Source organism: Capra hircus, chromosome 6 (assembly GCF_001704415.2).
Source record: "Capra hircus breed San Clemente chromosome 6, ASM170441v1, whole genome shotgun sequence".
Classification (NCBI taxonomy): Eukaryota; Metazoa; Chordata; class Mammalia; order Artiodactyla; family Bovidae; genus Capra; species Capra hircus.
In genome coordinates, this window is record NC_030813.1 from 98,521,713 (window position 1) to 98,546,598 (window position 24,886).

The 24,886-nt window shown below is 39.5% G+C and overlaps 1 protein-coding gene across 1 annotated transcript in view; it reads right to left on the reverse strand.

Moving 5' to 3' along the window:
• HPSE (heparanase) overlaps nt 7,344-24,886 on the reverse strand; it is a 49,131-nt gene continuing 31,588 nt past the window's right edge. Inside the window, exons 4-12 of the mRNA XM_013964763.2 lie at nt 23,042-23,215; nt 20,523-20,691; nt 20,033-20,080; nt 19,463-19,556; nt 18,918-19,024; nt 17,220-17,334; nt 14,023-14,141; nt 12,715-12,861; nt 7,344-7,527 (exon numbers count right to left, since the gene is read on the reverse strand). Of these exons, the coding sequence (XP_013820217.2) occupies nt 7,368-7,527; nt 12,715-12,861; nt 14,023-14,141; nt 17,220-17,334; nt 18,918-19,024; nt 19,463-19,556; nt 20,033-20,080; nt 20,523-20,691; nt 23,042-23,215 (1,133 nt within the window). The 3' untranslated portion in view covers nt 7,344-7,367. The remainder of the gene's footprint in view (nt 7,528-12,714; nt 12,862-14,022; nt 14,142-17,219; nt 17,335-18,917; nt 19,025-19,462; nt 19,557-20,032; nt 20,081-20,522; nt 20,692-23,041; nt 23,216-24,886) is intronic.

The window sequence follows — 24,886 nt, forward strand, 5'->3', positions numbered from 1 at the left end:
ATCCCATTTAATCATTACTGAGTGACTGTGGGCAAGTCTTGCGTTTGAATTTTAGTGTTCCAGGGAATTAGGTTAGTCTTAAGTGCCTATCTTTAAAACCGCGATCAGTAATTCAGTGATATCTTGAGTCTCCAGTGGTGGTGGTCAAGGAAGTAGTCCTTAATAAATTTAGGAAACTAGTTCACACTAGTTCAGTAACTCCCGAAGCTTGCTCAGACTCATGTCCATGCAATCGGTGATGCCATCCAACCATCTCATCCTCTGTCTTCCCCTTCTCCTCCTTCCAGCTTTATGGGGAAGAAGAAACATAATGAATGTGGAAGGGCTTCCATACTGAAACTCTGTTTAGTTGTAGACAGTGGGATCCAGGCACTGGGAAATGTTATTCTATATTTGTAAAGGAAAAGACACATTCTCCTGTACCTATTTATTCTCAACTACAGCACTATATGGCTTGTGACACCAGACGTGTGGATTTTCCACACATCAAACACTTCTGCAACACTCAAGTGTCCTGAAATTTTACTCAATCCTGGTGCTATCTAGCTGGAGTTTGCATCAGCTCCCACAGGTTTTAGGCTGAGTTCTGTAAGATTGTTGATAGCCCCCTTTCAGTGAAAGTGGCTCAGTTGTGTCTGACTCTTTGGGACCCCATGGACTGTAGCCCACCAGGCTCCTCCTTCCATGGAATTCTCTAGGGAAGAATACTGGAGTGGGTTGCCATTTCCTTCTCCAGGGGATATTCCCAACCCAGGTATTGAACACAGGTCTCCTTCAGTGCAGGTGGATTCTTTACCTTCTGAGCCACCAGCAAAGCCCATCAAAAGTCTGGATTGTTACCTGTGCTTCTGAGCTATCCTTGTGGGGGAGGAAAAAGTTTTCCTCTGCCTCTCTAAGTTCTTTTGACTAGTCTCAGACTTAATTGACATGAGACAGATTAATAAGAGAAAGTGAAATTTAATTACATTTGTAGGAGGAATCCTAACATGAGAGCCCCCAGAGACAGGTAAAATGAGGTATATATGATCTCCTGGACTAAAGAGAAAGGGATAGGGGTCTGGGACTTTAAAGAGAAAGAAATTTCACAGAGGGAACAAGAAGAGCAAATGTTTGGTAAACAAATATTTGCTGGGCCATATAGAAATAATAGGACACAGAATTTCATTTTTTTATCAAATGTTTTTTAAATGAAGTTTTATTTATTTATTTTTATTTTATTTTGGTCATGCTGCATGGCTTGTGGGATCTTAGTTCCCTGGCCAGGGATTGAACCTGTGGCCCCTGCAGTGGAAGCTGAAGTCCTAACCCCTTGACTGCCAGGGAATTCCCCAGACAGAGAATTTTAACAAACAGATTTTGCTAGGTTCCTCCCTGTCTACCAAACCTAGCTCACATTGTATTGTACTTATCTATGGTGATAGCTCCCTTCCTGGAACAAATCCTCTTTCTCCAGTTTGTAGGCAATTGAAGAGGGAAGGAGATAAAAACTCTTCCTGATCCATTTGTTTTTTTAGAAAACAACCAGTCTACAGTAATCTTCATGCCAAAGAGACATATTTTGGGGTGATAAATTTTGCTCCCAGGTGGCACAGTGGTAAAAGAACCCACCTGCCAACGCAGGAGACTCAAGAGACACAGGTTTGATCCCTGGGTCAGGAAGATCTCCCCGAGTGGGAAATGGCAACCCACTCCAGTATTCTTGCCTGGAAAATCCCACGGACAGAGGAGCCTGGTGGGTTGCAGTCCATGGGGTTGCAAAGAGTCAGACATGACTGAGGATGCATGCAGTTGCCATCCAGATTAATTTACTAGAGTGGCTCAGAGAACTTAGGAAAACATTTCACTTACCAATTATCAGTTTTGCTTTTTTTTCTTAATAAAAGAACATAACTATGAAACAGACAGATGGAAGAGATGAACAGGGCAAGCACAGAGCTTCCACTCTCTCTAGACAGATACCACTCTCCTGTCACCACCATGTGTTCCCAACCCTGAAGCCCTTGAACCCTGTTCCTTTGGGGTTTTTTGGAGGCCTCATTATATCGGAATGATTGACAAAATCACTAGCCGTTGATGACTGAACTCAGTCTTTTGTCCTTCTGCCCCCTCTGGAGGTCTGAGTGGGAGTAAAAGTTCCAACTCACTAACAGGTGGTTGGTTCTTCTTGCTGCTAGCCTCTATCCTGCAGGACGTCCCACTCCAGTATTCTTGCCTGGAGAATTCTATGGACAGAGGAGCCTGGCTACATACACTCCATAGGGTCACATAGAGTCAGACACAACTGAGCGATTAACACAGTCACTTCTAAAAGTCCCCTCTTTAGTATAAATTCTGCTGTGCTCAAAGGGGGTTCCTTACGAATGAGATAAGACACTCTTACCACTCAGGAAATTCTAAGGATTTCAGGAACTTTGTGCCAAGAACTGGGGGCAAAGATCAAATCTTTTTGTTATATGACAATATTATATAAATATTCATAAATATGTGTTCCATATATAAATGTTATAAACCCACTCCAGTGTTCTTGCCTGGAGAATCCCAGGGTCGGGGGAGCCTGGTGGGCTGCGTCTATGGGGTCGCACAGAGTCGGACACGACTGAAGTGACTTAGCATGTATATAGAAGTCAGAAGGGGACTTAAAAGATATAGCCATTCTAGTCCTAATAGAAACTTAACCTGCATAAACTTCTTCCTTCCTTAAAGAAACAAACAGGCAAGTGTTTGTAGTCAGGTCACTAGACTTAGCTTAGGACATTTTCTGTGAAAATAAAAGACATGCTCCAAGGACGAGAGAGCAGTGTAGCGTGCTGAAGCGTACTTGTTCCAGCTGGCTATGCAACTTACTCTTTCAGAAGCTGGAAACAGATGAGCTCACTGTTAAAGACACATAACTGGAGGGCAGTGATAAATAGCAATCTAGAGACTGCAATTCATTTGCAGCCAAAACAAATAGACTGAGACAGATAAGCACTTCAGGTAAAGGGTCATACGCCTGCCTCTGGGGATGAGGTACATTCTAAAGTGGCTGCCTTTGCTGGTCTAGCCATCCAAGGTGGACTTTTCCTACCTATCCCCCTCACCCCACCCACCTCCAGTTATAAATGTTACAATAGTTTGCCAGCTGGGATCTGCTACAGAGGGATAGGCGTTCTTGCAACCCTGATTCAGTGGAGGACAACAGAGAGCTTCTGAGTATGCACTGACCCTAGGATAAGGGTACTCTTTGAGGATGTGGGTCTTCATAGGGTTTCTGGGGGACAAGTATGATGTTTAGGCCAAGGGTCAGCATTGCCAGGGAATACCTCCTGATCACACAACCCTCCTCCTCCATGTGTTCTATTACATTAATTCAACAAGGAAGTTATTAGACTGATGTGATTCTGTGCTGTGGTGGTCTAAATGCATACCTGCTCAGTCATTTAATTGGTAATTACCTCAGGGTTAGGCGATCAAAATACTAAGGATAACCAGTCACAAATAGCCAAACTAAGTTTCAAATGATAGCCAGATAATTTCTTTTTTCCTGTTTCCACACTTTCTTTGTATGTCTTTCCCTTGGCTCCTCTCTGAAGAGAGTTCCTAACCGCTTTCAGTTTGGCCTTAAAACTATTTTATGTGAAGCAGATGTTCTTTGTGAAAATTATAATTGACAATAAAGTGAGTATGAAATGATACCTGCTAAGAAACGTGAGAATAATAAGAGAAAAATTATGAAAGGCATCCCTGTTTCTCAGTGGTACTGGTGGAACTGAACTCTCATTGCCTATTGCAGCAAATTCAATAACAAACTTCAATACTGGCTTCTCCTTTTCCTCCATCTCACTCTCCCTGATCTCTCATGCCTGCTTCCTGAGATCCCAAATAAACTACTGGACCCCAAGTCCTTATCTCAGACTTTTCTGCTACCTAAGCATAGGAAGGGGTTGAACCCAGCACACTAGTGGTTCTATATCCTGTTTCTAGATTCTCTAATCAAATGCTAATGGTTACCGTACTTGGTATAGAGGCCCTGAACTGGTAATTCTGTTAACTCCGGCTAGGATAGTAAATTTGTAACTTTGGCGTGAGAAAATGACATTTTCGTACAAATTGTGTTTATATAGGTTTTGTAATTAATGTTGTTTTTAAGGTGTTTAAATGCTTAGGGAACTTGATCTACTAAATTTTTGTGTGATTTTTTTAGATGTATAAGAATTTTTTTTTAATTGTGTTTTAAATTTTTTAAGGTATGTTTAGAAATATTTTGTTAAATATGCAGATTTGCCTTATTAAGTTTGTTGCGCTGCAGTTTCAGGTAAACTAGCCTTGTTAGTGTCCTTTGCAAGGTCTATGGGAATGTAAATAAACATGTAAGTTGCGTTTGATAAAGTAACCTAAGAACTAATTTAAAAACTAGTGGACTATCATCAACCGTACAAAAATAAATGTCTAAACTGCTATAGGAGGAAAGAAATATGACTAAAGCTACTCAGATGATGGGGAAGGCATTGAAACTGCTGTTTGAGCTGGGTCTTTTTCCTTTTTTTAATATTTTTTTATTTGATGTGCCAGGTGTTAGCTGCAGCATGGGGGATCTTCCATCTTTGCTGTGATGTGTGGGATCTTTGGGGCTTCCCAGGTGGCACTAGTGGTAAAGAATCTGCCTGCCAATGCAGGAGGCATGAAAGACTCGGGTTCAGTCCCTGGGTGGGGAAGATCCCCTGGAGGATGGAATGGCAACCCACTCCAGTGTTCTTGCCTGGGAAATCCATGGACAGAAGAGCCTGGTAGGCTATAGACCATAGGGTCGCACAGAGGTGGACATGAACGACCCTGAAACAACTTAGCACGCACGTGGGATCTTTAGTTGCAGCATGTGGGGTCTAGTTCCCTGACCAGGGATCGAAGCTGGGCCCTCTGCACTGGGAGCTTGGAGTCTTAGCCACTTGACCACCAGGGAAGAACTTGGGTCTTAATAAACATAAAAGTTTGTCGCATAGAGAGGACAGTTAGAAGAGTCCAGATGCAGAGCGGAAGGAGCAGCACTAAAGGTCCAGAAGCAAAAGGTGAAGGAGGCTGTTTGTCCAGATTGTTCAACCAGCGTGTGGGCGGGAGAACAGAATTCATGGGGTAAGCAGCAAGAATTGAGGCCAAAGAAAACAGCCCGTGCTGTTCTGGAAGGGCCTATCTGCTAAGGGAATGGAGAGCCATTTTAATTTTTAAGCACATTTTAAGCCCATTTAAGCCCATTAAAACTTTTAAGAATTTTAAGCAAAGTCAAAGAGACCAATTAGGAGATTATAACAATACCAGTGAAAAATTGGGCCTTGAATTTATTAAGTGGCAGAAGGGACAGGGAGAAGAAAAATAGACTGGATTGAACTTTGATCATGATCCGATCTCCATGATGAGGGAGGGAATTATGTTTGTGCCTGATGCTCTCTTTTCTTCAAGGTCAACTCTTGGTGTAGGGAAGGCTGAAAGGACAAACAAAGGTTAGGGTGTAAACAAAGTGGTGAAGGAAACAAGGGATCTGTAGGCTTACGCTTTATTAAAAGAATAATCATTGTAACATTAGGTTACAAAAATTAGTTTATTTCAAATGTGAAAATATAAAAACCACTGACATATAAAATTTAAAGATATTAAAGCATCCAAACTTTAGGTACCAGCTTTAGCTCCTTATAAACGTACTTAAATGAGACAATATTCATAACAGGCATAAATATAATTACAGGCTGCAGTCCATGGGGTCGCTAGGAGTCGGACACGACTGAGCGACTTCACATTCACTTTTCACTTTCATGCACTGGAGAAGGAAATGGCAACCCACTCCAGTGTTCTTGCCTGGAAAATCCCAGGGATGGGGGAGCCTGGTGGGCTGCCGTCATCTATGGGGTCGCACAGAGTCGGACACGACTGAAGCGAGTTAGCAGCAGTTAGCAGTAGAATTAAGATACAGGAGAAAATAATACATTCTGTTACTGATAAAAGCAGGGAGCTGTAGTGGTCAATGTCACAGACTTCTCAACACCCTTCATTCCAAAAGATCATTAGGAGACAACTGGAGGAATCTCACTGATGTTGGCAGTTGGAGACAGTGGCTATGCAACCCTCTCTTGGCCAATATGACACAAGGACACAGGAAGAGAGGTTTGGTGAGAGAACCTCTGAGACGTTCAAAAGTCTATGAAGAAGACAGAAAAAGTGGCTCATCTTTCTCTGGCTACTTCCAGGTCTGAATGGGCCCATGGAATAGCTACAGACATCATGCCTCCAGCTTGAGAATGAAGCTGGTGACAGAGCAGAGAGATACAAGCAACCTGTTTCTTTGGTGACATTTTCAGCAGTGGAGCTCACCCAACTTGAACTTCTCATTATGTGGGATTGCGAATGTCTGGTGGTTCAAGCCACAGGAATCAGGGTTTTCTGTTACTTGCAGCCAACTAAAGCAAGAATTTAAGGTAAATTAAAGGTAAGCATGGGGCTTTTCTGGTGGCTTTGACAGTAGAGAATCTGCCTGCAATGAGAGAGACCTGGGTTCAATCCCTGGGTCGGGAAGATCCTCTGGAGAAGGTAATGGCAACCACTCCAGTATTCTTGCCTGGAGAATTCCATGGCCAGAGGAGCCTGGTGGGTTACATACAGTCCATGGGGTTACACAGAGTCGGACGCGACTACGTGATTAACAGAGATAAACATGAACAGATGGTTGTAATGTATGGAGTTAAATTTTCTCCTCCTGGTAAATCAATTTCATTTGCAGTCATTTTTTATTTCATTTGAAGTGTATATAATCCCTTCCCTCTGAATTGTCATTAATCTTTTTAAAAAATACTATCACATCTAGCCATCTGTCTTCTCACATGGTATTACTGACAAAGACAAACAGAACAAAGGGAAGGGAAACAGCAACTGAACTCAGCTCTCCGTTAAGATGCAAAGAGATTGTTTCTCTTTCATAGACGATTTGGAGCTTGTGATAGCAAACTTTTTCTATAGCAGTCAGTAGAGATAGCATATAAGGGAAGAATCTGACAGTTTCCTAGTAACTGTTTTATTTTAAATAAAAACAACTAAATACTTTCTTGAAACTAATAATATATCCTTCACATACTTGGCTCCTGGCTGTATTATATTATGTACATTTTTAATAACTTTAAAATACTACATGTAAACATATAACCATGGTGTTTGGCCTTATTAGCAGGGGTCCACTTAGAACAAAATTCTGTGCTAAATCTCATACTGAGTCTCCCAAGGACTCGAAATCTCCCACCCATTGGGTCTGTAATACATCTGCTCGCCTTCCTATAGTTTGAATTTTGCTTTCCTCTTATCAATACACTCAAAAATTCAATCTCCAGGCTAGTACATGTCTTTCACTTTCAGATACAAGCAGCAACTTTGGCATTTCTTATCACAAAAAATCCGTATGAGAAAGGTGGCATGCCCAGTGAACTTCTTGGGAGGAGAGGTTTTCCTATCAAAGCTGGCAGGGTTTGTTCGTCCACCATCTTCAGAATTTGGTCATTGAGCTGGACAGATCTGCAAAGGGGAAAGATGCATCCAGGTTAGCCAAGCTGTACATCTTCCATCTACTCTATAAAAGTCCTGAGAACTTTTTAAGGCCCCAATTTTTTTCCTGTGGCAGTTTATATCATGTAACTTGTATTTGAACATTGTGTCAGGTAGGTATTTGACCGAGATGACCTTTAAGCTACACTGGTAGAGCTGAACAGTTGTGACAGAAACCATACGGTCTGCAAAGCTCCCAGATATTTACTCTCCGGCCCTTTACAGAAAATGAAGCACATACAATCCATACTAGGCAAGATGACGGAGGTGTAAAAAGGATGAAGATAACATACTTCTGGATTTGTGGCATTTTTGGGGGGAATGGTAAGTAATTGTAAACATCTAGATATGAAGCAAATATATAGGATGGAATATGAGTTGCATGAATTTAACATACAAAATGATCATCAATTTCCCACTTGTAACTATGTCTGTAAACCCTCTTACTCCCCGTCTCCCAGGAGGTATGTATTCATTTTCTTAATCTGTTAAGCTACTTTGGTAGAATATATATTGCTGTGGTGAAGAAAAATGATTTTCTTTAGCTAAACCATGGATTTAAAAAAATAATTGTTTTCTTTGTGTCTCACTATTAAAATTTAAATTAAAAACGGAGTCAAAAATAGAAAAAAATCAAGGACAAGTGTTATGTGTATTTATTATTATTGAAATCAAATTAATATATACTTGGGCTTCCCTGGTGGCTCAGACAGTAAAGAATCTGCCTGCAATGTGGGAGGTTGCAACCCAGGGATGCAATGTTCCATCCCTGGGTTGGGAAGATCCCCTGGAGGAGGGTATGGCAATCCACTCCAGTGTTCTTGCCTGGAGAATCCCCATGCACAGTGGGGCCTGGTGGGCTACAATCTATGAGGTCACAAAAAGTCGGACACGACTGAAGCAACTAAACATAGCAATATATTCTTATGGCAACAAATCTTATATAAGTAAGAGCTTAGGAAGAAAAGCTTTAGTCTACTTTTAGTTTTATTGATACTTCCATAATTCTAAATGATATTTTTATCTCTTTTATCTTTTTCTTAAATGGTTTTTATGTTATAAAATTTTTATAAAGAGAAGTTTTATATTGTTGAAAATTTAATTAATGCCAGAGTTTATGTCATACATGTAATACATATATTATATGTAGAATACTTATAACAGTGCCTTGTACATAGTAAGCATGTAAAAGTATTATCTATCATCATCCTTATTATGTAGATAAATAAATATAACAGAAGCAAACTATCTCATGACCATTTTTAAGATTTTGATGTATATTTCTTCATCTCTTTTTTATGTATGTATGAACATACATATTTCCATATGGACAAAAATGAGCATACAGTATATAGTCTCTTAAAACTTGATTCTTTCCCCCTTAACATATCCTAACATTTGCTCACACCATTAAACATTCATCCACTGCATCATTCTAATGACTGCACAAGATTCCATTGTACCAGCATTTTATTTACTAAATTGCCTAGTGTTAGACACTTGTTTGTTTCCAGTTTAGCATTGTTATAAAGTTTTCATTTTTAAAGAGCTCTCACACTCTATCCTTACTAAGTATCAGTCAGCAGAGAAATTAGTTTCCATTATTCCTTGTTTAAATGCCCAGTTGTGGGCTCTGTACCTAAAGATGTAATAAGATAACCATAATTGTGCTGAAGGCTAACAAGCCTGCATTGCAGTTACACTCAGCTCACATGCACCCAAGCTTTGTCTCAGCACCTAGATCACAGCACTTCCTGCAAGGGGTGGAGGAGGAAACGCCACGACCACCATCAGGAAACCGCAAACAAAAATAGGTCTTGACAACATCTCTATATGGTGATAGTTAGAGCTCTTCTGCAAGAGATTGAGGACTGTGACAGAAGTGCACAAAAACATTTCAGAAAGTCTTTGAGAGAGGTCACAGGGTTTAAAGGTAAGTCTGATCACTGTAAATTAATGCTGCTCTGGGTTAAGATGATGAAACATGGGCAAGATAATATCTAATCTACCTGTCTACACTGTTTAATCAGCTATGAATATAGCTAAAGGGTGTTATCCCTATACTGAGTGTAAGCTTAAAGCATGCGGAATATTTCCTTATTGGGCGGGCCAATAAGGGTAGGGTTTTATTTGGAGGTAGTGTCTTATTTCCTATTTCTAAGTTAATAATATGGTGACAAGAAATAGAAGACATGCTTGTCAAGTTTCAGACCAAATAGAGCTGGAAGGAATTAGCAAGCAACAGATTTGGTAGAATTGGAGAAGGTGGGCAAAATTCATCTGAGATAACTATAAAATACTGCTTTTATGTTAACGTATATTCAATTCAAATATTTATTAAATACTTATGATACAGGACCTTATATGGGCACTATACAAGTTATCTAAGTGAAAGCTAACTTTTTAAAGGTAATCATTATTTAACCCCTGAGGCTGTTAGCATGAGCATGTGCGCAAACTGTGCATTCATTAAACGTATCTGGGATACTTTTGCAACATTTTAAAGAGAGAAAAATATAAGTAATATATAGTCATCAAAAAGAACTTAGGGTTATACAACAATGTCCACAATTTCACCAGTTTTCCAAGTATAAAGCATGAAATATATGATCAGAATGCAACAGGGTCTGGTAAAAAAGCATAGAGAAGAATCACTGAAAAAACTGGGCATATTGAGCCTGGAGAGAAGACAGTCCAATTGTCCCTCAAATATTTGAGAGTTATTCTGGAGAAAACAGAGCATTCTGTGTTGTTTCAGATTAAGAGTAGCAAACTCAAATGCCCTCGGGGTCAAGGAAGTGATGTACCAGCAGTAGGACAGGCCTATGACAGCAGGGTCACATAGGGACTAAGGGGAACAGAGAGCTAGATGAGTTGTCTAAAGTGAATAATCCCAGTTCAGCTCCATCGAATTGGGAAAACACCCCAGAGATGCCAGAGCACCTATTTTCAAAGGAAAGCTAGAAATCCAGATATTTTAATACTTGTCAATTTTTACAACATTGACACCTAATTGGAAATAAAAATTAACACTGAGTGTATGCTACTCTCCCCTACCAGAAAAAGAAGAAAAAAAAATCCTCTAAACCCACTTGTCCGCAGGCATGAAGTGCAGATTCCATCCTCTGCTCCAGAGAATAGAACTAAGAGCAGCAGATGAAAGGTCCAAAGGCACCTTCTCCTTGCCACAGAGAACAGTCACCAGCAGAGGCTGTGAGATCCAACAGAGAGGAAACAAACAGGGCTGAATGGCCCTAGATACCCGTCTAAGGCTAAACGAAAATGATCTCGAAGACTTTGCTCTTTGCTGTGCCACTCAGGATCTTAGTTCCCCAACCAGGGATCGACCCTGTGACACCTGCATCGGGAGCACAGAGTCTCAACCGCTGGACCACCAGCGAAGTCCCTCTTAAGATACATCTAACTCTACAACTGTTATTCGGTTACTTCAGAGTTTTTCCCTTCTTGGCGCCAGACACAAATATGCTAAGAGCTTTAAAGAGTGTCAAAATCCCCAAAGAGAGAAGTATCTGTTATTCAAATATACATTATTTATAACGGGGGAAAAAGTATGGGAGAAAACAGTAGGAAAATGAGTAAGCAAACCATGGTATTTTATAAAACATGCAGCCCATTAAGATGTCTACAAAGACTATAAATGGAAAGATACTTGGGAAAACTTGTGGGTTCTCCTTCAATTTCTCCTATTAGAAGTTGTATGATTACAGTTATATATAGTAAAATAAAGGACAGGAAAAAAATCATGGAGTGATACTCATTGTTAATAATGTTTGTCTGTGGGGATAGGCGGAGAAGGCAGTGGCACCCCACTCCAGTACTCTTGCCTGGAATATCCCATGGACGGAGGAGCCTGGTGGGCTGCAGTCAATGGAGTTGTGAAAAGTCGGACACGACTGAGCGACTTCACTTTCACTTTTCACTTTCATGCACTGGAGAAGGAAATGGCAACCCACTCCAGTGTTCTTGCCTGGAGAATCCCAGGGACGGAGGAGCCTGGTGGGCTGCCGTCTATGGGGTCGCACAGAGTCGGACACGACTGAAGCGACTTCGCAGCATGGGGATAGGACTTTGGAGAAAGCATGTTTATGGCACTTTTTCAGGTTCTGATGCTGTCACTGAAAACATCACTCATAGAGCATTTGCAGAGATGGGAGATCCACTAGAAGAGGAACTGGCAACCCACTCCAGTACTCTTGCCGAGATAATCCCATGGACAGAGGAGCTTGGCGGGCCAGAGCCCATGGAGTGGCAAAGAGTAAGACACAACTGAGCAACTGAGCACACACACACATAGTATGAGAATAGCCATGAAGAAAAGAGACCCTTCCAGCACATGCTGGACAGAAATATTTGTCATGCCTAACTCATTCTTGGGTAGTCTGGTTTTAGAAGACTATTTATTTATTTGGCTGCACCTTATTTGCGCATGCAGGGTCTTCAGTCTTTGTTATGACATGCAAACTTTAGTTGCAGCAGATGGGATCTAGTTGCCTGACCGGGAATTAAACCCAGGTGCCTTGCATTGGGAGCATGGACTGCTAACCATTGGACCACCGGGGAAGTCCCTTGGGTATTCTGTTGAATATAAGCTTTTTAAGACATATTCAATCATGGGCTTTTAGAAGTAAAATGTTTAAGAACCAACTTTAAATAATTCACCTAAAGGCACATTTCTGACCACCCTTTTTCTTCACTCTAACCAATAAAAAACTATTCTGATACTGTAAGAGAATCACATCCATGACACATGATATTTTATAGCAACTCCTATGCCTTTATATAGCAATTACATACAGGTATTTTTGCTTTAGTGACTGTATTACCAAGGATTATTTTTTTGGAGCAAACAATCTAAATGCATTGAGTGGATCCTGATATACATCAAGTTGTCTTGAAATGAAAACATTTCTGTAAGATAACTGCCATTTGTCTTCCCATCCTTCTGCTTTGATTCTCCAAATGAGTTACACCTGTATTGGTGTGTATTCGCATATAACTTCCTGAATATTAAGAATTGTTAGAACTTGAAATAGTTGATTTTTTTCTTTTGCTCCCTGTCAACACACAATATTCTGGCAAATACCAATAAAATTAACTTTGGGTGAAAGTTGGAAATGAACCAAGAAAATTACTCACTTAGAAAGTAAGCCATCGGGTCCTGAAGGTTTTACGAGGTATTTATCCACTCGATTGTTAAAAAAGTGATGTGGTAACTTCAAGTGCTTGGTGACATTATGGAGGTTTAAGGCATAGAGAGTTAAATCTCCTTCTTTATACCTAGGGCTGAAAGCAAATACATGAACTCAATAAGAGTGTTTATTTAATTTAAGCAATTAAGTAGTTGGTTACAATATAATCACGGATAATACCAAATGTATTTAGTATTTTTAGTGATGCTGCACCCTCTTTGCGTCTTCCAGTTATGATAGTATCAGACAGCTGATGTGGTCCTGTTTTGAAAATGTGATAAAAATATTGCTCTTTATACAACCATTTCCTGGGCTTTAGCACTTTGCAATCTTTGCTGCTTTGCCAGACTGACTTGTGAGGAAGTCAGTCAGCTCATACATGTTCAAACTTAGGAAAGCTAAATGATAAAAGGAAAATTTTGTGGGCTCATATGAATTCATATTATAAACCATATAAACCAAGACTTTTTCTAACCTTATGAAAAGACCAACACAAATAAGAAAGTTAAATCTACCAACATTTTACAGAATTTATCCACCTAAGTCATTCCCTACCAGTCCTAATGGGGCCACTCACCAAAAACAGAGTTCCCACTCAGTGAAATAGGAAACCGTGGATAGCCTTTGTAGCTTAAATTAATATTTTAGTATTATTCTATCAGGAAAGACAAACTGAAACTAAGAAGAGAAAAATTTCAAACTTAGGAATATTTTTTGCTACCTAAAGCCAGAGTACTATACTATAAAAATCTCTATGGCCTCTCAATTCCAGAAACTGGGTTAAAACTTCTGAAAACATGAGAGTTGTTATCAGTCACCTTTTAATTTTTCTTCTTTATTAAATTAATCAGATATGATTCAAAATGATAAGTATAGTCACATAATTATTCACTCATATGAATTCATATTTATATTCATCCATAGTCATTCAATTGATTAATCATGCATATGAAATCTGTTTTATGTGCTTACATTTGTACTATTCTTTATTTAAATTCAGGATATATTTTTATTGTGTATTATGTTAATCAAATCATTGTACAAATCTTTGCTGGACTGTAAATGCCTACATTTAACCTCTTTTTTTTTTTTTAGCTTGACTCTGGCACCATATCACTATGAGAATGAAAACAAATAAAGGACAATGAGACACGTTAGATCCACTGTATAAATAGAAGACAGCAGGGTGTTAGAGTAGGAAGTTGTGTGCTTACTTATTAAAACTTGATTGGTAAAGGGTGTGTTACACACTTACTGGTTGATGTTTGTGCAATGAAGATATACTCGCAGTTTGTGTCTGTCTGGACCTTTCACACTTGCTATTAACACTTTGTTGCCCACCAGTTTCTTGAACAGAAGAGAGAGCCAATAATCCTAGTTGGAGTGATTGGAGAGGGGAGGGACAAAATAGATCTTTACTACTTTTTAACAAAAACAGTGTCAAACAAATAGCTATCCTACAAACAGTGTGATTGTTATCCTGGAGGTATTCAAAAAGGATTCATCTTTTGGTCTGTGTTGCCACCGTGAATCTGAGGGCAGGATCTTGTTGCTGCTGTTCATCACCAGAGGACTATATTTCCATGATTCAGAGGGCTATGTCTGCTAGGAGGTAGATCTCAAGAATATAACTGATTGCTCAGAGGCAGTTTAAATATTCTGTGTTGTCTGTCATCCAAGAATTCAAAACTCAAAGCAAAAATTTTAGATACACACTCACATACACATATACACATACAGAGCCAAGTTTGAAAGATGAAGACTTCTATCTGTGGAACAGGACTGCCTCTGAAACCTTAGTAAAATGCAGAATGTAGAAAACATTATAGAACAAATTACCTGGTTTGTTTAATTAATCAATTCCAAGGGACAAAAAAAAAAAAAAGAGAGGGAGGGAGAAGTTAAAGATTAACAGGCTTAAGAGATATAATAAATGCTTAAAAAAGAGACATAATATATGCAATATATGGACCTTGTTTGGATTCTGATGTGAATAAACCAACTGCTAAAGACAGTTGAGACAGTAAGGAAAATGTGAAACACTGACTAAATATTTAATGATATTAAGAAGTTATTGTCAATATTTTAAAGTGTGATAATTATATTGTGTTATGTTTTTCCAAAGGAGAAACATACTGAAATACTTACAGATAAAATGATATACCTGAGGTTTGCTTGGAAGTAATCCAGTAAGTGGGAGGTGAGGGACAGGTAGGATTATGGATTAAACAAGATTAGGGCTTCACATATTTTTCCCTTTACTTTGAAATTTTTCATAATAAGAAAGTTATTTTTCAATTCACTAGATATATATAACGTCAACCCTTCCTCCCAGGTCTCCCACATTGCAGGTGGATTCTTTACCAGCTGAGCCACAGGGAAGCCCTTGAACTGAGATAAAGCAGATTTAATAGGCAAACAGCTTTTGTTTCTCTGCTTAAGATTTTACACTGGAGACTTAAGATTTTACAGAGAAGAATCAATTAAATGCTTTCAAAAGAGGCATAACTTTAGCACGATTCTATGAGGGGAGGTGGGTGGGTGGATAGAAAGCAAGCAGGTTAAGAGCCAGGATTTGTATAGGATTCTTTAGAATAACAAGACAGTGTGACCTCCAGCAAATCCCACAAGCATACCTTAATTTGAACGTCCCTGTGTGAAAAATGAGAAAGCAAATCTACCCTGAATATTCATTGGAAGGACTGATGCCAAAGCTGAAACTTCAGTACTTTGGCCACCTGATGCAAAGAACCAGCTCATTAGAAAAGATCCTGATGCTGGGAAAGATTGAGGGCAGGAGGAGAAAGGGACGACAGAGGATGAGATGGTTGGATGGCATCACTGACTCAATGGACATGAGTTTGAGCAAACTCCAGGAGATAGTGAGGGACAGGGAGGCCTGGTGTGCTGCAGTTCACGGGGTCACAAAGAACAGGAAACAACCTAGCCACTGAACAACAAAAACATTTGAAAAATGGAGAGTCAAGCCTGGTGTCTTGTGATGACCTAGAGGGGTGGGATGGGAGGAGAGAGGGAGGTTCAAAAGAGAGTGGATATATATATATACACACATATATAAAATTATGATTTATTTGCATTCTTGTACAGTGAAAACCAGCACATTATAAAGAAATTATCCTCCAATTAAACAATTAATAAATAGAAAGATGAATCTAAGACACCTGTGTTGCCACCTTCCAGGACTGTTATGCAAATCAAATAAGAAAACAGACATGTACAATAGCTTTAAGGCTGATGCCCTAGGATCCTGCAGATGTCAATGGTACCATTTACTCCTTCAAGTTTTTCTAGCTGACTTGTAAACCTTGAGGAAGAAATATATTTAGCATATATACAAAGAATTCTTAAGTCAAAAGTTTGTGTTTGAAGCTTTAGACAACATTATAAATAGCTGGCATTAGTTATAAAGAGTGACGGGGTAAAGTAGCGAATTTCTAGATATTGTACTTAGAGCACACTGTGAAGAAATTATTAACTTCTCTTCCTTGTTCAAGGTCCATTTAAGAAATGGCCAGTGGTAGATTTTGGATATTTGTTCAGTGAAATGATCATACTTGGTTTAACTCATTTTATAAATGACTTGGGGAAGAGATTCCGTTTTGTAGAAATGTTTTATTATGAACAGTGTGCTCCATGAGCTTGGACCACTATAGATTAAAAGCAATTTTAGGGGGATATCTATAAACCACAAAAGCCTAGCTTGTATTTAGCATGTGCTTTTTGCAGACCTTCTTAGCTTTCCTACAGTGTTCAAATAATTACCGTAGGAATTATTCTTTGAAAACAGATATTCTCAAATGCTATTTTAGACAACAAAAATCAAGGTCATACTTCTCAGAGCTATATCTATACTATTCATATATATATATCTTCAAGGTGGTTTTTATATGAAAGGCTACAGTTCCTGATTTAGAACCAGATGTAGTTGGAGATAGGGTGGAAATGAGACTTTATTCATAAATATCTTGAAGATTATTAACAAAATAGCCAATCTTAGGGTGATATTTTTGAACAAATACATGGTACTAGGTCATCTAAAAGTTAAGTAACATGACATAAAAACATTTTGAAACTTTGGATACTAATGGCAATTTCAACTTTGATTTACTTTGAAAACTAGTTGATTCAAGTTTGTTATCATGTAAAATTGAAGTCATAAAATTTCAAATTACCCTCTTAAAAAAAAAAAATCTCATGACATGACCCCAGTGACTCACGTTGAAATCATTATTTCTGGGTCTCTATCTCTTGAGACACAAAAATGTTACAGTGGGTTTCTTCTAAGATTTCTTCCAGTCCACCTTTCCATGGTTTGGCTACTTACTAAGAGCCCTGAATTTAACGAGAGAATTGACTCCTCATAAAAGCTTAAAATGGGCGACCTCAGTAATTTAAACGACTCACAATAATAGGAAAATAATGGTCACTTACAGGCAAAGGTTCAAAATTTCCATCCACTAGGTGGTAGTTTCCGGCTCCAAACAACACTTGCCTCATCACCACTTCTATGCCCATTCTGGCCGACAGGCCCAATTTATCCAGCCACCTGGAACAGAGTGAGGCCAAGCCTTCTTCAGATTTGGAAAACAAAATAACTCAATTTTACCTCTACACTATTCTGATTTATTCCTCTGTGTGGGAAGAGTTGACAGAAAACCAGAAAAGTGGTATTAGTCATGAATAAGACATTCCGATGAAATAGAGACTATCCTTTCCTTCATGTGCTCTCACACTGCTGCATGATAACAAAGTCTTGAAGACTGTTAATATGCCATAGGAGTCCCTATCAGGGTAGGACAACGTCTACAAAGCCATAGATGCCCACAGCTATAGACAATTAGACAATACGGACAATTGTTCTCCATTCTGTCGGATCCATGCTCGCCCTCCCACCCAGCACCTCTCCACCACCATCCCCATGTTGAGGATAGAAGTAAAGGTTGCTGGTGGTCAGTGAAATGCAAAATAATAAGCTTCTATGGACACCTCTTTCTTCCATCTTTTTTTTTTTAATGTGGACCATTTTTAAAGTCATTATTGAATTTGTTACAGTATTGCTTCTGTTTTACGTTTTGGTTTTTCTTTTTTAATTTAACTTTATTTTTATTTACTTTAATTGGAGGCTAATTACTTTACAATATTGTAGTGGTTTTTGCCATACATGGACATGAATCAGCCATGGGTGTACATGTGTTCCCCATCCTGAACCCCCTTCCCACCTCCCTCCCCATCCCATCCCTCTGGGTCATCCCAGTGCACCAGCCCTGAGCACCCTGTGTCATGCATCGAACCTGGACTGGCGATTGGTTTTTGATCTAGAGACATGTGGTCCCTAACCAGTTGATCGAACCCACACCCCCTGCATTGGAAGGCAAAGTCCTAACCACAGGACCACCAGGGAACTCCCCCCTCATCTTTATTTAGTGGCAAAACAAACACTTCCACTGGTTTCTCTGTTCCTCATGCCCCTACATAAGGATAAAGATGTGTGCTTTATTCGGGCCTTCTAAGAATGAGGGTAGGAAAGGAAAGAGAATAAAGCTCAGTGAGGATACAGAATGTTAGGTTAAGGGCGTTAACCGAGTAATAGAATGCAATTCATGGGGTTGCAAAGAGTCGGACACGACTGAGCGACTGAACTGAACTGAACTGAACTGAAACAAGTTGGTTTTCAAGCAATCGAGTTTGTGGAGGTTGGACAAGATGGTGATTTAGTAAATCTTTACATTCATTGGCAGCCCCTCGGGTGTGACCTCCTACTTCCAGGCTCTAAACGGTCTTGAGAATCTATGAATAGAGCTATAAGTACTCAGTATCCTTCTCAGGGTCAAGGCTCTTGATACACTCTTTTACCACGTACTTCTTTAGAGAAAGGAATGCTTCACATAGTTCTGGGCCATAATTAAGGAACAAAACTTCTAAAGCAGTTCATTCATACAATGATTAATCTGAGGCATGCATTAAAGATGTCCAACTAATTTAGTAAATTATTTTATTGTAAAATCTGGCATGAATTTTGGAGTTCTGCCATAGAAATTGTCCTTGATTTTTGGCCGATGAGTTATTTCAGCTGAATAGAAGAACAGGAGAGTACTATATGGTCCCTGAGACAAGTGCAGGCTCACTCACATAAAGCCAGCAGCAAAGGTGTTGGACAGCGAGGGTGCTCCACCCCCAAATGCAGAACTGGTCTCTCCTAACCAAACCTTCTTGTGGGGTCTTATCTTCTCAACAATCTGTGGAACAGAAAAGTCTCCTTTGTAATTGCAAGTGAGAGGACAAAATATGATGCTAAAGATTACTCCACATTCAAAACCTTGCATTCCCAAGACCCACCATCCAATACAGTTATAAAATATGTTCACAGTCATTTAGGTTTGGGGCAATTAACTTTTATTGGAATACTAGGTGTGGAAGGAATGCAAATAAACCCATTCTTGCAGACTATGAGAGTTTATTCTACCAAACGGCTGTGGGAAATATTTTTAACTTCTAATCAATATACATGGGTAAGACCCAAGAGGAAGGAACTGAAGGTAAATAAGACCTAGTGCCTGTTCTCTAAAACTGGAAAAACATGTACATTTATATACCCACAGAATTTAGGACTAGCTAGACTACAAAGTACTTTGGTTTTACATTAAAAAGAGAGGGGGGAAAAAAAAGACTATTACCTGGAAAGTTTCTCGCACAGATGAAATAAAAGTGTCCAGTATATCAGGGTTTAGGAAATCTTCTTTGGTAGCAATTCGCCCATTCACATAGTAGCTGAATTATTCAGAACATATTCAGGAAGAAATACCAAACTTTACTTTCTGCTTTTAAGTTAACTAGCAACCTTTGTCCCCCTTTCTACTTCTTCCCACCCCTGTGCTATTAAAAAAAAAAAAGGCAGAGGTTCTACTAAGGAGAGAATAAGATGGGAGGAGACCAGTTACTCTGTCTTGAGAAAACACAGTCATAAGTGTATGTATTGTGGGTTATCCACTCATTGGCAAGTATATTCATTTTAGCCACATATCTGTTCTATGACTTAAATGAAAGTGTGCTTTGATCTTGTAGAAACCACCATGTTACTTAAAATTAGTTAAAATTTTTGCTTTATTAATATTAAAATCCTAGTACAATGCTGCTTGAGACACTATAAAGTCAATTAGCACTTAATGAAAACATTGTTTTGAAAACTAGGTCATAAGTAAAGCTAGCTGTACTTTCTTAGTATTAACAGTAGGAGACATACTTACTGATGCCAAGTAACTGAATCAATCACTTCTCCCCCAGCTTTTAGGAAACTAGAAAAAAAAATCTATTATATTATCACTTAATTCTTATATGGATAATATATGCACACAGGTTATTTTCCCTAGAAATGGGCTGGTTACTACTTTAGGATAAAGCAACACAAACTTCCTAATTCTAATACAAATTTTTAATCACAGGTGCCATTTGCCCCCAAATCTTTGATATTCTGAGCCAGTCAGTGTTTGCTCTTTTGGTAAACCATCTAGTCAGGCAACAAAATGGCTTACTTATATATTGGCTGTACCATGTGGCACGTGGAACTTCCCTGACCAGGGACCAAACCCAGGCCCCTCTGAAATGGAAGCACAGAATCTTAACCATTGGACCACCAGGGAAGTCCAAAGATTATTTAATAACAGGTGGTTTATTGAGGATCCTCCACCGAAGAAAAATATTTTTAAGAAAAATGGTTCTGCTTCCTCTAGTTCTTACCTCTTCAGCATCTTAACAGTACTTCTTCTAGGCTGGCCAATATCAGGACCATAGAGTTTTGCATTTTTGAAAGCAGATTTTCCTAGAAGTTTACGCAACTCAATAAAATCTTCTCCTAACTGCCGTCCATTGATGAAAATACCAGCTTTCCTCTGGAAACTGTTAGGTTCTGAAAGAGCAATTCTCAAAATAAATGCTCACCTAGAATTTTTTTCTATTTAGAGGCAAACATAAAAGCAACAGGGCATTTTTCACATTACAAAACCTTAGAATCCAAAGTCAAGAAAGGTAAAATACCTAGTTATAAAGGAGATGTTACAAGAAAACAAAAATTTAAGTTATATAACTGAAGTATGAGGGGGTAATAAAACAGTTGGAAATTAATGATGGGTATATTAAACCAATGGATATTCAGGAAATAGTCTATATCCAGTATTTAATAGCCTAATTTACTTTAAAAAAGACTGTGAGGAGAAGGCATTTAAAAACCCATTTCTACAATGTAATTAAAAGTCTTGTTGAGCTTATATTGTTTATCTGTGAAATGCCATACGCATGTGTCATCTTCACTAATTAGAATTTTTTGAAGCTCCGTATTGCCTCTATAATGTCAAAAGTTATCTTGATAGCAGATAAAAATTAAGATAAATTCTTTATAAAAAAGTCTTATTGAGAATTATAAGGGCAAATTATATATGAAGTAATCTGGAAGTAACAAAACTGAAGAGAGGGGAGGAAGGCACGGGAAATGTCTAATCTACTTCCCAAATGACTTTACTCTTCTCCTTTACCCTGAAAACCAGACCTTCTCTTTGCAAAATGGAGCCTAAGGGGGACATGTGATGACATCACTGTTTTATCTTGCCCTGAAGAGCAGAAGGACTTGGGGATGGGTAGGGTAGAAAAGCTGGGAGGCAGGGATGTACAGAGACAGGTAAGGATGACCTGTGGTTCACATAGTTGCTGCAGGAAGCCTGGTCAGCAGCATCTAGCTAAGACATGGTTGCCTCTACCCTTCCATTTCGCTTCAGTGCTTCACCTTGTTAGTTATCCTTAGCCACCGAGCCCCCAAATCTGTGGCTGGACTTTCTCATAACACATGCCACTATAGATATGTATCACTTCTTTGCTTGCTTTCTGGTAGGTCTGGCTCCTTACCTCCAGAACAGAAGTCTCAAGAGAGCAATGACCTCGTTCTAGAGCCAGACTTCCTGGGTTCAAATCCTAACTCCTCTAAGATTTCTCTAACTCATAATTGCCTGGTGTTATAAGTAAAGAATCTGCCTACAATGTAGGAGACAGGAGACATGGGTTCAATCCCCGGGTTGGGAAGATCCCCTTGAGGCGGAAATGGCAACCCACTCCAGTATTCTTGCCTTGGAGAATCTCATGGACAGAGGAGCCCGGTGGGCTACAGTCCATGGGGTCACAAAGAGTTGGATATGATTGAGCAACTAAGCACAGATGTACGCACACAGCTATATATTTAGCTAACACTTTTCGTGCCTCTTTGGTCATCTATGAAATGAAGGTCAAAACTGTATTTACCTTCTCACTTTCCATTTTATGTGTAGTTCCATTAGCTGATGTATAGACAAAGCACTGTAAACGCTTCAATGGACATGGCTAATTAGCACTTTAAAAGTGAAAGTGTTAGTCACTCAGTTGTGTCTGACTCTTTGCAACCCCATGGATTGTACCCACCAAGCTTCTCTGTCCATGGAATTCTCCAGGCAAGTATATTAGAGTGAGTTGCCATTTCCTTCTCCAGAGGATCTTCCCCACCCAGATATTGAACCTGGGCCTCCTGCATTGCAGGAAGAATTCTTTACCATCTTAGCCACCAGAGAAGACCCACTTTAATTAGAATTTATAAGTTCTTGCAAAAAAAAGAATGAAGAAGGAGACACTCAATAGCTTGACCCAGAGGGAATTCAGTCCTGGAACTTCTAGCTTGAACCTATGATGAATGTCAGGATGGGGTTGCCAAGATTAAATGACAAGCGGAGAACAGAGGAAGAGATGGAAAGGCAGAAGCAAACTGCTTGAGTCCAACCTGCCAAGTGACCCCAAAGATCTCAAAGGAATCAGGGAGCTGTGTGTGTGCGTGCTAAGTTTCTACAATCTTGTCCAACTCTTTGTGACCCCATGGATGGTAGCCTGCCAGGCTGCTCTGTCCATGAGATTCTCCAGGCAAGAATACTGGAGTGGGTTGTCATTTCCTCCTCCAGGGGATATTCCCGACCCAGGGATTGAACCCTCATCTCTTACAATCTCCTGCACTGGCAGGCAAGGGAGCTGTGGAAGTGCTCAAATGTAAACTGGGATGAGCCATAACATCTGGGCTATGTAAGGAGTTTTCTGCCACAATTCCAAACTTATACCATTGAGCACTTATACAAATATTCCAAGAGAAAAGTCACATTTACTATTATTAAAAAGGTCATAAATAGGAACAAATAATGCCAAAGGGGAGTCTCCTTATTATTGAAATGTTTCTGGAGGTGGGAGGCACTTACCGTTGCCTAGTTCCCAAGAAATGTCATAATTCTTGGAAGAGCAGTAGTCCAGGAGCAACTGAGCGTTGGAACTGTCCCAGTGCATATCTGCAGTTCGTAGTAATGCATTTAGACCAAAGATCAAGTTCAGTCCTGAGCAACTGGCAAAAGTGTACAGCATATCCACTGAGTGTTCTAAAAGAAAAATGTTGCCATGTCATAGTTAGGTCGGCACCTGAATGTCAAAGTGATGAAGGCTTCCAGATTTGCTCCTCGTAATGAATTACTACTTCTGTAGTTAAATGGAAGGAATTCTAGTCCTAATGAGTCCTTATAATTATGAATAGGAGTCCAGAAAAATTGCACTAAAAAAAAAAGCCAATATGACTTTGTTTGCTTTAGCTGCTGAATCAAGTCCAAGGAAGGTACCAGAGGCTTTGGTCTGACACTTGGGTTTTGCTCAAGTGACCTCAGGTGAACTGGGGAAACTCAATGCTCAGCACACACAGGCCAGACTTTTCATTAGTCAAAACAAATCCCACTCTTCATAACCTAAAAATCTTCACTCACAAAATAACTTGCTAATTTTGATTAGCTTTTTAAAACATTGTTTGAAAAAATCATGTATATAATTTATTAATCCAAAATATTAACAAACGAAATTTCACATTTAAAAAACTGGTTTGGGGCTCTAGGGACATGGTTTCCAAACTCAGTGCCAAGGTAGCCTTTCGTTGTTGTTTAGTCGCTAAGTCACGTCTGACTCTCTGTGACCCCATGAAGTGCAGTGTACCAGGCTCCTCTGTCCTCCACTATCTCCTGGAGTCTGCACAGATTCATGTCCATTGAGTCAGTGATGCTCTCTAACCACCTCAGCCTCTGTTGCCCCCTTTTCCTTTGGCATTAAGGCACCCTGAGGAGTGAATTTGCTGAGACAGTTTGGAAGATAAATATACAGGACATCTGACATCAGTTAAATTTGAACTTCAGATAAATAATGAATAGTTTTTAGTGTATGTCAAATACAATATTTGAGAAAAACCTGCAGTAAATAAATGATTGTTTATTTGAAATTAAAATTTAACCAGGCAACTCGACTTACAAGGGTACTGCAGGATCTTTTAAATTTGCAAGGGAACACATTAACATCTGTTGGACATGATGAAAACTATTACTATTAGGTTGTTCGGACCTAACAGTCTAATTGAAAACTCTTAGGCATTTCTTTTGGGCTAGATGTGCTGTGAAAAAAAAATTACAGCATCGCTAGGGATTATTAAAGCTTTGGAACTTTTGAACTCAGCTTTTTAACCATTAGCTAGCCTCTAACCTCTTTCTGTGGAGAAGGCAATGGCACCCCACTCCAATACTCTTGCCTGGAAAATCCCATGGATGGAGGAGCCTGGTAGGCTGCAGTCCCTGAAGTTGCTAAGAGTCGGACATAACTGAGTGACTTCACTTTCACTTTTCGCTTTAATGCATTGGAGAAGGAAATGGCAACCCACTCCAGTGTTCTTGCCTGGAGAATCCCAGGGATGGGGGAGCCTGGTGGGCTGCCGTCTATGGGGTCGCACAGGGACACGACTGAAGTGACTTAGCAATAGCAATAGCAACTTCTTTCTGAGAGTGGCAACAGTGTATTTATTTTATTTACTTATTTGTTTTTATTTTTGGCTGTGCTGGGTCTTTGTTGCTTCGTGGGCTGTTCTCTAGCTGAGGACAGGTGGCTACTCTCTAGCCGTGGTGAACTGGCTTCTCACTGCCGTACCTTCTCTTGTTGTGCAGCTCGGGCTGCAGAGAACTGACTCAGTTGTTGGTGCACGTGGACTTAGTTGCCCCGTGACATATGGAATCTTCCCAGACCAG